The following is a 15,387-nucleotide window of genomic DNA, read 5'->3' as shown; positions in this document are numbered from 1 at the left end:
CTGTTTCATACTTATCACCTGATTTCTTAATTGATAGGCTCTGGCTTCGTTTTGCTTTTGAGAGTAGGTTTCAGTCACTCCATCCCAAATCTCCTTAGCAGTATTAGCCCATAGGAAATTTTTTGCAATATGAGGTAACATAGAATTACACAGGTAGGACATTACCATGTAATTCTCTTGCACCCATCGGGAAGAGTTTGTATCAGGTTTCTTTTCCTCCCCGTGAGATACCCTAATTTTCCATGGGCACCAATAGCCATCTTAGCTGATTGTGCTCACTCCAAATAATTTGTACCATCAAGTTTTACTGTAGTAATGATCCCAGACCCAAAAATATCACTACTACCTCCAACACCCAACCCCACAGTACCGGTAGATTTCATCTCGGTATTCCAACTCTCCATTTTACTTCAAACAGTTCAACAATAAGAAAAAATAGATTGGAGACCTTCAAAAAATAATTTAATACCACACACACAGAAACCAACCCTTCGGAAGAAGAAAACCCTAGCTGGAGGGAAATCTCTCTCCTCCCCACGCCTCCCAATAGAGAGAAATGTGAATCGATCACTCCGGGAGGCCTAGAAAATTTCAGAAACCAAACTGCCCTCTTCAGAAAATCAAAAGAAAACTAACAATACCTGAGCACCCAAGATCAGATAAAAAACAAAGAGTCCAACTTTTCTGGGACTCTTCCCCGTACTCCAGTTCTTCTTGATTTTGATGCCGAACAGTAGATCACCTTCCTGATGTCTAGATCCCACCAAAAACTCCAAGAACTGGGCAATCTATATTGGATCGATCAGCCTTTTACTACTTCATGCAGTCGGTTGATCTAGGGCTGCATGAGAATGCTTCAAGAAACCCTAGCTGATGCTCTGATACCAAGTAGGAATCTGCTGAATTAAAAAAAAAATATGAAAGAAAGTAGTTTCTTGAAGAGAGAAGGAAGAGAGAAGGAGAAGAGAAGAAGAGAAGTTGAAAAGAAAAGAGAGCAATAATCTGGCTGCCCCCTTCACTTATTATTTATACTAAAATAATAGAACAGTACAAAGACAACTATGTCCTTATAGGGCGGCAAAACATAAAACAGCATACATAACACTCAGAAACATAATAAAATTTGGACTCACATAACTACTGTGGTCCCCACCTCATATCTAACAACTAACATAAAACATCTACTCAGAAAAACAACATAAAACTAATTAGTCTTCAACAGGTGACAAGGCGCCCCCTTGTCACCTAGCCTTGCCTTGGCACCTTGAAAACTATGGAACCAATGTAATTATATCAATTCATTTTGAAAGTGATTATGAATTATGTTGTTTTTGATTTATTTTATGGTATTTTTATGTTTGAGCCATCTTGATATATATTTCTATATTAAGATTCACATATTTTGGTAAACAGTGGTTCAACCAGTTGCAAACAGGGAGAATACTTACTGTAAGGGATTTTCTATCTTGGGTTGCCTTTATCAATGCAACAGAAGAAAGTCTTGGATCTGATTATGCACTCATACATGGGGCATTCCTTGTGTTGCTTGATGGTCTAAATTTAGGTATGCCCTTGCCTCATTTAAATTTAGTCATCTTTTCTTTTTTTAGTCTTTTCCATAGGCCAACAGTAGGGGTGAACATTAGGTAGGTATTTAATTTGATGAATTTACACATCTGGATCCCTGGGCCAGGTCATTCAAATTTTAACAAATGTTCAGCCTGAGCCTGCCTAAGGGTGCTAAACTGTCCTAAGGGTGCTGAATGTTCATTATCACATTCATTTTCTAAAGAACTGTCCCTTTATGTTTTCTTTCATCTTTAGTGACATCTTTTGCTCTTTCTATAGTTGTATGAATATGTATTAGTGTAAGGGCACATGCAATACACATGTGCAAGTAAAAGGTAATGATATAAGTTAATATTGTATAATCAAACTTAACATTTATGACCCGGATCAAAACCAAGGTAAGTATCTACTTTACGCAGAAGATATGTTATGTGCAGGTACTACCATTCCAAAGAAGTATGCAGAAGAGCTGAGAAGGAAATGTCTTTGTTTTCTTCTTGAACAGTTGAAGGTGATTCTCGTTTTTTCACATATTATTGTTCTTTGGTTTTAACACAACATGCTTGTTTCTTGATAATTGGTCTGTTTATTACCATTTCAAGAATCAATCTGTTACTTTTTGTTAGCCTTACTAGTGCTATCTACAGAAGATTTAAAAGTTGGTCTAATAGATGAAGTGTCCATTTTTGTAGTCCATGTTTGGAGTTTCAGATGACCTACAGTAGCATAGTTCAAAGCTTAGGTGGTGGCCTAGACAGAGAAGTGGTAATTCAATGTGGACAATGGAGCTGTAATGTGCCATAAATAACTGGACAGGATTTAAGGTCTCCTGTTGGTAATAGGTGTTCAGGGTTCTGATTTTTTGTCATTGATAACAATCAAGCTTTATTAGTTGTGATAAAAGTGTTCTAACGAGTGCCAGTTATTCTCAATTAATTGTGATAAAAGAATGTTCTATTCAAGCTTTATTTTGTTACCTAACCCTTCCCATTTAACTCAAAATCTTATCTACAATTGTACCCAGAAAAGTTGAATTCTGTTCACTCTTTGTTTGGCCACTTTGTTGGAAAACCATTTGCTGATCTTTGCACCCATGAATAATTAGTTACAAAGTTCACCTTTGATAAAACTGAACTCAGATCCCTGAGAAAGCAAAAAACAGGAGTTTTGGTCTAGACTGAACAGAAAAAGTTTGCTTTTTTGATAGGTAGCTAAGATTTTTATTGAAAGAAGAAAAAGATTTACAAGGCCCTGAAGGTGGTAGGTCTACCACTCCCATGAACTGGTCCCCACTTTACAACTAAATCAACAGTGTATCATAAATTTTTTACAATTCAGCCCAATATAGTTTGCTTTTTGGCTTTTCTGTCCTCTAAATTCAGTTGACCTGTTTGAATACCTGAAAAAATTGCATATTTACCTTATGAATTTGTTTTTCTTTGTGGGGGGATGAGGTAGATGAAATTATGAAGAGAATGAGAAGTAAAAAGTGGTTTACTAGCACTGTCTCCACCAGAAAGGAGAAGTGAAAGAGAGATGGGCAGTAATTTTTAGAACATAAGGTTATAAAACACCTCTTAGCTTACTTAGAGGAAGATGGGCATTTGAGCCATTAAGAGGAATCTTTAAAATTAAGAGTCCAGACTCAGATGTTGCACCAAATGGTTAGGGGCATCTTAAAGTTAGCCCATTTTTTTTCATAATTCCTAAGGAGGATGAACTTCAGTTCTAGGTGGGGGAATTGGATGTGTGTATGTGTTACAACTCCTTTTTCGGTTTTGGTTAATGGTGTGGCTTGTGGTCATTTCAAAGGCTTTCAGGAGCTCGAGAGGTTTAAGGCAGGGGATCCCTTGTCTTTCCTACTTTTTCTTTGTGTGATGGAAGTTTTGGGGAAACTGACTTTGAGAGCAGTATCAGGTATTTTGGAAGGTCTTACAGTGGGTGAGAGTAACTTGGAGATTCCTTTGTTATAGTTTGCTGATGATTCAGTTTTTTTTTTTTTTTTCTTTTTTTTGGCAATGCCTTGTGAGAGCAGCTGGACTATTTGATGGCAACACCACATTATTGTGGTGGTTTGTAGTTGATTTTGGCTTACACCTGAATGTACACAAGTGAGCTGGTAGCAGTAGGAGAGGTACAAAATGTGCAACTGTGGGCAGATTTTTGGGATTTTGAAGTGGAAAAATTCCTTTTAAAGTATCTAGGAATGTCCTCGCGTAGGGATGGGCATTATTCGTTAAAAACCGAAAAACTGAACTGCAAATTTCGGTTTTGGTTTGATTGTTTCAGTATTTGGTTTGGTTATTTCCGTTTTTTGAATATTTCGGTTTTGGTTTCGATTTTTAGAATAAGAAATTCGATTAACCGAAAATTCTGAATTAACCAAACTTTGCTATATAACATGTAATATATAGTATATAATATACACATAGTATTTAATATATAATATATTTACATATTAATATAATATAATGAAATTTAATTTCATAATATATATTATTGAAATTTGGTTTTAAATGAAATAACCGAAAACTGAACAAAAAATTTTTGTTTTTCTATAATTTGGTTTTGGTTTGGTTTTCATTTTTTAATTTGGTTTTTAAAATTTCAGTTTATTCGGTTCGATTTTTAATCGAGTAAACCGAATGCTCACCCCTACTCTTTGGGGCCAAATGCAATGCCAAGTCCATTTGGGAACCAATCGTGGAGAGGATAGAGAAAAGGTTGGCTGGGTGGAAGGCAGAATATCTGTTTGACTAGGGGCAAACTCACTTTAATAAAAAGTATATTATCTTCTCTTCCTGTTTATTTATTACCTGTCTACCCGATTCGAGTTGGAAAGGCTTCAGCAATTGAGAAAAGAATGAGAGAGTTCTTGTGGAAAGGCTGGAAGGATGGTAGGAAAATCCACTTGTTAAATTGGGGAAAGGGTTGTAAACAAAAGAAGTATGGCAGCTTGGGTATGAGAACACTAAGAGAACTGAATATAGCACTATTTGGCAAGTTGTTTTGGAGGTTTGGTCAACAAGGCAGTCCTTTGTGGAAATGAGGGGTGGGGCCTGGGTGAATTAAATCAGTCATATGGCTGCTCAGTTTGCAAAGGAATTGAAAAGGGCTACAGTCATTTCAGTAAAGAAGTTAAAGTTTGAAGTGGGGAAGGGTACTGGGGTCAGATTTTGGAAGGATTGCTAGTGTGGAATGGATTCTTTAAAGAATGAATTCCCGGAACTCTTTGCTTTTGTAGTTGATAAGGATGCAAAAGTGGCTCACTATGTGCAGTTCCAAAATGGGGAACACATTTGAACCTTCTGTTCAGAAGAGATCTGAATGATTGGTTGATTGACTCAAGAGGAAGAGAAGGATTTTCCTTGATCATTATCTGGTGCAAGTTTATCCCCTGAAAATAGCTTTTTTTTTTTTTTGTTTGGTCGGCCTACCTGAACCGGATCCTCACAAAAGGACAACCTGATTAGAAGGGGAATGGTGATTGACGTACCAGAGTGTGTCCTTTGTAACAGAGTAGAAGAATCAGGAATTTCCAAAGCAAAGGATGCCATGAGGAAGAATTCTGGCAGAAAATTGTGAGGAAGCTGTTATCCTGGGCATCAGCACAGTTAGATTTAGAAGGATCTACGTCTACCATTTGTTCTCATTTGGAATTTGAAAATCTTTTTTGTATCCTCAAATGCTTTTCTTTGTACTTCCCGTTATACAGCCACTGGTTGCTATTGGTTTTTTTGTTCTTGAAATGATGCCTTATCTCTTTTCAGAAAAGATGTTAACTCTGACTAACCCAGACATTCATTCCGTATTCAGTTCACTGCTGCTTTAGAATCTTCTTCCACCAATATGTTCCTAAAGGCACAGGATCTGGCCAGTGTCAACACTTATAAAACTGCTAATTCTTCAGCTCTAGTGGAGTCCCCAATCCCTCTGGGAGCTCAATATATGGCTAAAATGTTACCAAGATTTGTTCTCAATTCTCCACCAATGCCTGAATACTCCAGCAATATTTTCAGGGTGCTGATTGATTCCTTATTGCATTTTCCATATGACAATCAGCTTGCCTCAAGTTTGAGCAATAGCATTATTCCTAGAAGAGGAAAGTATTTGTTGAGAAGTGCTTTTTATTCTTGAAGACAAATGGTTTGGCTGATTCTTTAGCCAAACAAGGCACAAACAGGAGTGACTTGTTCTGGGCTGAATTGTAATAGTTTTTCTTTTGGGGGTCGGTTTCCCTACTATTAGGGACTGGACCAATGTATCTTGTATAGGAATTTCCAAATTAATGAAATTTACCATTTCCAATAAAAAAGACAAAGACTTTCCATTGGTTTTAGTAGGAAAATCATGGAAATGGTGTACCTGTCCAAAAGAAAATCATAGAAATGGTGTCATTTTGTTGTCCATAGCTCCCCATTGCAAGTGGTAGATCATTTGCAACCTTTTTTAATATCTACATTGGATGCTTCAGTTGTTAGTTTTAGCAACCAAAGAGCTAAGCTAACTTATGGTACATGCTATGGGCTTTATGGTTCTTTTGTTGTAGCTCTATGTGGCTTGGCATTTATCATATGTTGGTTGATATGCTCTTCCTATGTACAGTTTGTTTATTTATGGAATTAGATAATGATTTCAGATGTTGAACTGTAAGTGTTTTTTTATGTATTTGATAATTTCTTGTGTAAATCTTGTATGAACTTCCTTTGTACATTTTTCTGATTATACTGTTTATTGTCAATCAATAAGCAAGAGGGTTGGACCTTTTAGCAATCCATGTATTGGAATGCTACGATTAGAATCTTGTTTTGCTTTTATTGGATAGAAGATACAAGATGTATGCTAATGGGTGGAGGCAAGAAAAAATAAAGGAGCCATGCTAGAGAAAGGTCTATACACCAAGAAGTACAAGAAATTCCAAAAGACTTTTGACACCCTAAGCAGAAATGTCACCTGGAATGAAAAGCATTTACAAGGCTGATTGGAAACCCCCCAACATAGACAAGAATCAATGCGGAACCATATTGAAATAAGAAGAAAACCTTGCTTGCTGACGTAACTGATGACTTGTGAGCTGCCAAGTCATGGAGGAAGAGTTTGAAGTAGTGGGAAGGTGGAGAAAGGAAATGTCATTCGAAGCAAAGCAATACAAACTAGTGGGAAGGGGTGGTTGCTGTTCATAAAGGAATTGCAGATGTTCCTATGGAGAAACGAAAATAGGCCAACAAATATCCAACCCAACCAGGCTCTGGAAAACCTATCGCATATAGTTGGTGAAAAGGAGGTTGCAGGGAAGGAAGACCAAGCATACCAGAACTGGCGTAAGAAATATGTGATACTTGCAAACAAAAGAGTAGGCAACTGGAGATGTGTCGCAGAGGAGATTAAAAGAAATCTGAAAGTGGACGGAAGCTTCGTTCTTCGACCATTTCAAGAAGACAAGGCATTACTAGAACTAGAAGCAGACACTCGGGTGGAAGAAATACATGCTCATCCCATTCAGACTGCTGAAGGAGTAATGGTGATCAGTCAGTGGTGTCCGAGTGTGAATCGTGTAGATCAGACAGAGATCTTCCACATCAAAGTGCTAGGGCTCCCGTTTCATCTTTGGTCCCATGTAAACTTCAAGACAATCGCAGATCTGTGCGGCGGTGTTCTGGAGGAAGCGGATGTCTCTAATATCAGAGCAGCTTCAATGAAACTGGGGGGAGTTAAAGTAGAATCAATTCCGAGAACAGTGAGATTGGAGGTAGGGGACACACATGAGGTTGTTTGGTTGCTGTCGTCGGTGGAGGAGAGACTTTGTAGACACCTGCAAGTGGTAGAAGACGATGGCGTGGCAAAGGTAAAAAATGGGAGAAGCTTGGAGGAGAAGTCTGACCGTCTTTGCAAGAAGGCAAACGGGCAGACAGTAATCTCGAAAGCTGACGGTCAGCATTCCAAAGAGGGATTAGAATTTGAGCGTTTCATTTCAGATCATTGAACTAAGAAAACATCTTATGCTGATGTGGCAGTTGGAGGGGTGGAATTAAAAGATCAAATTTTGTAAGGGCGCCAAAACTGGATCCAGGGTCTAAATTGGTCGAACCAGGCAACTTAAATAGGTCACGTGACCACTTAAAGTCACATGGGCTCAGGCCGGCCCAAAGGTTTGAGGACGGTTGCTGGGGGTCTATCATCGTCCAAATCGACCTTTGCTACCTCCTCTATTGCTGCATTCGCGGAAAACATCTTCGGAACCCCTCTGAATGTAGTCGGCGGTGACGCTGGAGTAATATCCGTTTGGTCAGAGTCCAAAACCCCTCTTCTGAAAGCAGTCGGCGGTGACGTTGGAGTAAAATCCGTCTGATCAGAGTGCAACTGGAAATGGATGCTGGTTGCAAAGACAAATTCCACAACCCCAGACAAGCCAAACCCGAAGTTTAACAGGTCCGAGCGTGAAGACTCCGAGGATGAAGATGATTGGGAAGATCCAAGGCAAGAAGATGTTTGGCACGATTAAAGCAGCATTGGAAGTGTCTCACCCACTAAAACTTATAATCTATGGAATGATGAGATAATAGGGACGCTTCTACTGTTTGAAGAACCCTCTAGAACCTCTGTATTGTCACTAGAACAAGAAATAGAGGTGAGACTTGCCTCATCCCCTAAGGCGGACCTAGTTGTAGTCGACAGTGATCCAAGAGAATTACCAAGGGAGACACAACGTTAGGATATCCAAGATAGAGATTCGGATATCAACACTATCTGAAGCACATATACACAAGAGTAACAAAAGTCAGATGCTATCCCAGTGTTACCTGCCAGGGACTCTCAATCAGCCCGGTTTTGATCGAAGGAAGGTTTTGGACGTGCCGAACAAGGGAACCCCCACACTTTTATCTCCTATTCCTTTTTCCTCTCCTTTGCTTCCTTCTAAAGAGGTATCTAATTTGGTCTTGGCTACTTGTGCAGGTCCTGTCATAACCCCACCTACTATGGAACTCTCAATCCAAAGTGCCACAATTTTGGAGCCAAAGAATCAATTGGGAGATGGAGTAGAGGAGGAGAGGGCTAGGGTTATATCTTTAGTCCTAGAAGTTGTAGCTGACCCAACCCTAGGTTTGGATAGTGCTGAGGCTAGCCTAAACCCATTCACTACCCAAACAAAGCAATCCTAGAACGAAACCCTGGAGGGGTCAAAGGAAGATGGGCAGGAGGGAAAGGAGGGGTTAGAAGGAGATAGGGTGGGCGGTACAAAGGCAAAAGGAAAGAAAGTCTACCTGAGAAAAAAGAGTAAGCAAAGGAAAAGGAAAATGAGTGAGATTGAGAAGCTTATGAGTGGAATAAATTATGTGAAGGAGGAAATTGGGAAGAAAAGAAGAGGGGAGTGTTGAGAAGTACCAACCCAGGGGTGTCACAAAACCAGACTTGATCATGATTCAAGAAACCAAATTATTAGAGCTGAATAGAAAGTGGATAAGGAGCATTTGGGGAGCCAGGGGTTTGAGTTGGTCATATACACCCTCACGGGGAGCTTTAGGGGGAATTCTGACCATATGGAAAAATGAGGAAACAGAATGTGTGGAAGAATTGATAGGCCGGTATTCAATCTCCCTAAAAATTAAAAGAAAGTTGGATAGAAGAGAATGGGCTTTAACAAATGTATATGGCCCTAATTCCTACAGAGAAAGATAGGCTTTCTGGGAGGAATTATGTGCCATCAGGGGATTGTGGAATGGCCCGTGGTGTGTGGAGGGTGATTTTAATGTCATCAGATACTCAGGGGAATCAAACAATCCGAATCAGGGATTAACTACTAGCATGAGGAGGTTCAATAGGTTAATAGACTCTCTGGGATTAAGAGACCCCCCCTTGCTTCAGGTAGATTATACTTGGTCAAATTTTCAATTCCCCCCAACCTGCTCCAAGCTAGACAGATTCCTCTTATCTCCAGAGTGGGAAGAAATGTGGGGATTCCTGATTGCAAGAGGCTTACCTAGAGTAACCTCAGACCATTGCCTTATTTGTATTGAGAAAGAAATCCCAGGGGGAGGCCCTTCTCCGTTCAGATTTGAGAACATGTAGTTCAAAGACCCTACCTTTAAGATTAGGCTAAAGGAGTGGTGGGAGACACTCAGACCTTTGGGGAGGTTAAAAATGGTAGGTTTCTCCAGAAAACTGAAGAGGCTAAAAGAAAAAAATAAAAGAATGGAATAAAGTCCATTTTGGGAAGGGTGGAGGAAATAAAAGATATCTTGGTGAAAAGGATTGAGGAGCTAGACAGGAAAGAGGCTCTCAGAGTCATTTCAGAAGAAGAAAGAGGGGAAAGATGGAATCAAAAGCAAAAACTTGAAGAGATACTACGAAAGGAGGAGATTACAAGGGAAGGAGAAAGACTAAGTTTTTTCACTCTCTTGCAATGGGAAGGAGAAAGAAGAATTTACTCTTGAGTGTGGAGGAAGAGGGACAAGTGGTAAGAGAAAGCCAGGGGATTACAAGGAGTTTTGTAAATCATTTTAAAGAAATTTTCTCAAGCCCACAGGGAGTTTTGCCAGAATTGCCAGAGATGGAAGGTGATATTTTGTTAGAAGAACATTCTCGTGTCCTAGAAAGGAGATTTTCCCTGCAAGAAATCAAGGAAGCTATTTTTTTCAATGGACAGATCTAAAGCCCCTGAGCCGGATGGCTTCTCCATGGCCTTTTATCAAGAGTGTTGGGATATGGTAAAATCAGACATCTTGGAAGTCTTTAATGAATTTTTCTCCAAAGGGGAGGTATCACCAAGAGCAAATGCCACATTTATCACTTTGATTCCAAAGAAGAGGGAGGCCAAAACCCCCAAAGACTTTAGACCAATAAGTCTCATTGGGAGTGTTTGCAAAATTCTGTCAAAGGTTTTAATAGAACGACTAAAAACGGTATTACCCTCGATCATCTCTCCTTTTCATGGAGCTTTTGTAGAAGGAAGGCAGATTGTGGATCAAATCTTGGTGGCTAATGGATGTGTAGGGGAAAGAAGAAAGGGTAGAGAAAAGGGACTGGTTTGTAAGGTAGATCTAGAAAAAGCCTATGACTTGGTTAATTGGGATGTCCTCCTAAAAGTTTTAGAAAGATTTGGATTCAGAGATAGATGGAGGGCTTGGATCAAAGGATGCTTAAGTTCAGCTCACTACTCAATCCTAATCAATGGCACAACAAAGGACTTCTTCCCGACCAGGAGAGGAATTAGGCAAGGTGACCCCCTATCCCCATTCTTGTTTACCTTAGTGGCAGAAGTGTTAAGTAGAATAGTGGCAAAAGCTGATGCTCAAGGCCTCATCAGAGGGTCGAGGGTAGGTAGAAACCGAGTGATTGTTACCCATCTCCAATTTGCAGATGACACCATATTTTTTTGTGAAGGAAAACAATGAGGAGTTGGTGGAAAATTTGAGGGTGCTGCTGAATAATTTTGTGGGAGTGACAGGACTGAGGATAAATTGGACTAAAAGTGGAATTGTAGGGGTCAATTTGGAGGAAGGGGAACTAACAAGATTTGCAAAAATTTTGGGGTGTGAGATTAGAAGCTGGCCTATTTAGTTACCTAGGTTTACCCTTAGGAGGAAACCCCAAGTCAGTTGGTTTCTGGAAACCCGTGATAGAAAGGTTTGATAGGAAGTTAGCCCTTTGGAAGAGGAATTACATTTCGTTGGGTGGAAGAATAACCTTGATTAGAGTCACTCTGGCAAACCTCCCCACCTACTTCCTTCCAACTTTTAGAATCCCTTCTAAGGTAGCAAACTGCCTAGAAAAGTATATGAGAGATTTCTTATGGGACCCAGGAGAGGAAGGGAAAGGATCACTTGATCAAGTGGGAGCAGGTTAGTAAACCCAAGGAACAAGGGGGTTTGGGAATTGGAAACATCCTTTTAAGGAACACAGCTCTACTAGGTAAGTGGCTTTGGATTGAGAGCATTCATGGGGTGGCTGGAAATGGCTGGGATGCAAAGTTTCCCCTCACAGGTCTTCGGCTGCTCCTTGGAAAGCAATTCATGAAATCTACCCTACTTTCCTCAATTCCATCTGGTATGATGTGGGACAAGGTAATAGAATTCTGTTTTGGGAAGATCTATGGGTAGGGGAAACCCCATTAAAAGATAAATTTCCTGATCTCTTTGCATTATCTAACCTTAAGGGTAAAGCTATATCCATGTTAGGATCTCTGTGTCCAACTGGTATGAACTGGAATTTAGGCTTTAGAAGGGCACTAAGGGAGAATGAGTGTGAATCCTTAACCCGTTTGCTGAACCTCTTAGGGCAAATCCAACTGGACCCTTCATTGGAAGATTCAAGAATCTGGGTAGGCTCTCCAGACGGCCTCTTTTCTTGCTCCTCTTTCTTCAAAGTACTTGCTTCCCCCAACTCTCTAGGTGGGACCTTCCCTGTGAAAGAAATCTGGTGCAAGCCTATTCTCCCGAAGATCCAAGCTTTTTGTTGGGAAGTATTCCTTGGTAAGGTAAATGCTTGTGATATGCTGCAGAAAAGAAAGTGGCGAGACCCTTTCTCATTTAATGATATCTTGTTCTTTTGTGCATCGAATTTGGGATTTCTTTTGTACTCTCTTTGGCTGCAGGTGGGCTCCCCCTCAAGATGTGGCAAGACTCTTCAACCATGATTTCTTGAGACAGAGAAAGAAAAGAGGGATGGTAATGTGGAAAGCAACAACGACAGCAATTTGTTGGGTAATATGGGAAGAGAGAAACAACAGAATCTTCCTGGAAAAAAGTAGAACAGTAGAGGAAGTGATTAATAATATCAAAGTGAAAGTAGCCCATTGGGTAAAACTCTTGGATTGCTTTCAAGTCTTCTCAGTTGAAGATATTCTAAGAACATGGTCCGAAGTAGCACAATCTTCGAGTGTAAGAGATAAAATAAGGCCGGAGTGGAAACCACCTGAAGGCCATAAAGTAAAGCTGAATTTTGACGGGTGCTCATATGGAAATCCAGGCATCTCGGGAATAGGAGGAATGTTAAGAAACCTTGACAGGAGGATATTGGGTATGTTCTCAGGGCTGATTGGCAACGGAAACTTGCTGAAGGCTGAGCTACTGGCATTATTACAAGGGTTAAAGCTAGCCAAACAACTAGGATGCAGACATGTTGAAGTGGAAGGGGATTCAAAAGTAGTAATTTCATGGGCAACAAATAGCAGCCACACCCCATGGACGTTTAAGCATGTGATTAGGGAAGTGGAGAAGATTGTCAAGGAGGTTGAGGCTGAATTTAAATGGGTCCATAGAAGTGCAAATGGGCTAGCTGATGGATTAGCAAAACAAGGGGCATTGAGACAACAATTATTTTGGGCTACATTGTAATGAGGGATAAATAGAGTGAGGAAAAGGGATCAACAGTCCCAACCTTACCCTATAGATAGCTAGACACAAAAAATTCTCTCTGTTCCTCTAGTCAAAATTTCTTTATCCCTGGATAGGAAAGAATAAAGAATCTTTTTTTTTTTTTGGGGGGGGGTTATGGTGGCAGTGAAAGGAATAGTCCTAAGTATAAGAGGAAGCAGTAGAGGTGTATTTGGGTTGATTTATTATGGTCAGTTGTTTTGGGGCTTCTTGTATAGTTGTATACTGGTTCTTGTACAGCACTAGAGTTGGCAGGGCTTGGCTTTTTCTCCTACTTGTTTCTAAGGTTATTTGTTTTTTTCTTGCTTCTGTCATATTAGTGCATGCAAGTGTGTTTTTTTTTGTTTATTTTTAATGCATTTGATACTGATTTTATTACAAAAAGGTGCTTCCTTTTTCCATTCTTGAATGCATAGAAAGTCCTTTTGCTTCCTATTTATTCTTCATATTCTTTTGTAAGTAAATGTCTTTTTGACTTGGAAAGAACCTGCCATGGTATAGTTGACCCTCATAACTAAATAATGCTATCTTCATTGGAACAGATAGGAAATGCTGGTTTGGATTATTCAAAATTATCCAAAATGGAAAATTATGGGTGGGGTGATCATGGAAGTGCTTCAGAAGATATCTTGTTCAATAGTAATGTCAGCCTGGATCACCTCTTTGGTATAGATCCATTCTACATTTCAAAAGGTAATTATTGTATTTTTTCAAGTATGTTCATTTACAAGGAATTTAATAGCTTACATTAACATAATGAGTTTGTCTATAGAACTGTTTTTAAAGAGGCACAATCTTGTATCATTAGGTAGAGGTGCAATCAACTTGTCTGAGGTGCAATCTGAAATTGACATGTTCACTAAGAATAGACCTCTTGTTTTGTGGCATGAATTAGGGATATTTGATTGTCACACCTCAATTTGGGTTGTATCATCAGCATATTAGAAGACTTCAAAAGCAAAATAATATTTCTCTATACAACTAAAAGAAATCATATCATCTTAGTTCAGCACTATTGGACTCTTTTGGAACATAAAAAAGATGAATATGGTAGGTTATCCTTCATTTGATAAGGCAAAGAAATCCGTTTTTTTTTTTCTTTTTTTTAAATAGTGATGGATGTATATACATAGTGGATTAGAATGGGACTAAATTTGTTTTCTTCTTTCATTTGAGCATTATGGTTGAATCATAGTTGTCAAGGCGACGCCTAGGCGACAAGATGCCCTTTAAGGCTCGCCTTGCCTAATCGCGAAGCAGTTTTGTATTATGTAATTATAAAATACTTTCTTATTCTTTATTTTTTTACATTATAATTATAAAATAGGCACTATTAAACTAAGATATTCATTTTGTGTGTTTATATACTAATTTCTTTTTGTTATTTTCTTATTTGTTAGGGTTTAATCAATACAAACATTGCTAAACACTGTAATGAACCCTCAAAGACCTTAAAACTTGAACCAATAAGTACGGAAGAACTTAAAATTTTGTCTAATCAACACATTTTCTTCTTCTTCTTCTTCTTCTTCTACTACTACTACTACTACTTTTCTTTTCTTTTCTTCTTTTCCTATAACAAAAATAAGGGTTTAGATTGGGGATAGCTGATGGGTGCTAACATTGGATATATGTCTTGTTTGTTTTGCTAGACAACATATTCCTAATTCACTGTGTACAAGTCCTATGAACAACCTTATTTTTTTTTATGAAACTGCAGACCAATTATATAGTTATGAACAACCTTCCGCCCTTGACCACTCTTACCACTTTCCTGTTTCTCACTCCCTTTGTTTCCTCTTTGCTACTGAATGCCTCTGAGGCTTCCTTCCTCTCTGACCAGCTCTTGTACAGCCTACATGGAGAATGATCACACTGCCTCCAAATTACCAAGTTTAATTGAGTCATGTACTTTGTGTTTATCAGTGAACTGATTGATCTAGAGGTCAAGCTACACCAAGTAGATTTTGGAATTTGTCCTCTTATTAGTCTGAGCAATGATCTTTGTAACTGTAATAAAGAACGTTATTTCTTTTTAGCATGTCTCTTTTATATCAGTGGACTTATAAAAATTTATTGTCTCTCGCTAGCTCTCTCTCTCTCTCTCTAAGTAAATGAATTTGTTGATAGGATACGCCAGAAAAGTTCTGCTGTTGCTCTCTGTCAGTAGAGACCCACAGATTGCTAAAGGAGATAATTTCCATAGAACCTTATCCCTTCTACTCAGACCTTTCAGGCCCAATAGGAGAACGATGACATTAAGCCCTTTGGGAAAACCCAATTACATCCAAACAACCTTAAGAAATGGTCAAATGCTGTAAGACTATCATAGAACATCAACAAGTGGGGAACAGATTCTTCCATTGATCCACATAGGCAGCAATAATTATCCAACTCCTGGTGGTCTATTGTGGAAATCCTGTCTAAGATGGATGTCCAAAGGAAG

The 15,387-nt window shown here is 39.1% G+C and overlaps 1 protein-coding gene across 3 annotated transcripts in view; it reads left to right on the top strand.

The window, feature by feature from the left end:
* The window catches only part of LOC104600626 (midasin-like protein), a 98,096-nt gene that overhangs the window by 47,026 nt on the left and 35,683 nt on the right, over positions 1–15,387 (top strand). For all 3 annotated transcript variants that reach the window (XM_010263685.2, XM_010263686.2, XM_010263684.2), the window contains exons 24-26: positions 1,414–1,564; positions 2,007–2,080; positions 13,484–13,634. In XM_010263685.2, coding sequence (XP_010261987.2) covers positions 1,414–1,564; positions 2,007–2,080; positions 13,484–13,634 — 376 coding nt within the window. The remainder of the gene's footprint in view (positions 1–1,413; positions 1,565–2,006; positions 2,081–13,483; positions 13,635–15,387) is intronic.

This window comes from Nelumbo nucifera, chromosome 8, assembly GCF_055504915.1.
Source record: "Nelumbo nucifera cultivar China Antique chromosome 8, China Antique-T2T, whole genome shotgun sequence".
Lineage (NCBI taxonomy): Eukaryota > Viridiplantae > Streptophyta > Magnoliopsida > Proteales > Nelumbonaceae > Nelumbo > Nelumbo nucifera.
The sequence above is the reverse complement of the archived record's forward strand: the minus strand, read 5'-3'. Positions and strand labels throughout refer to the sequence as shown.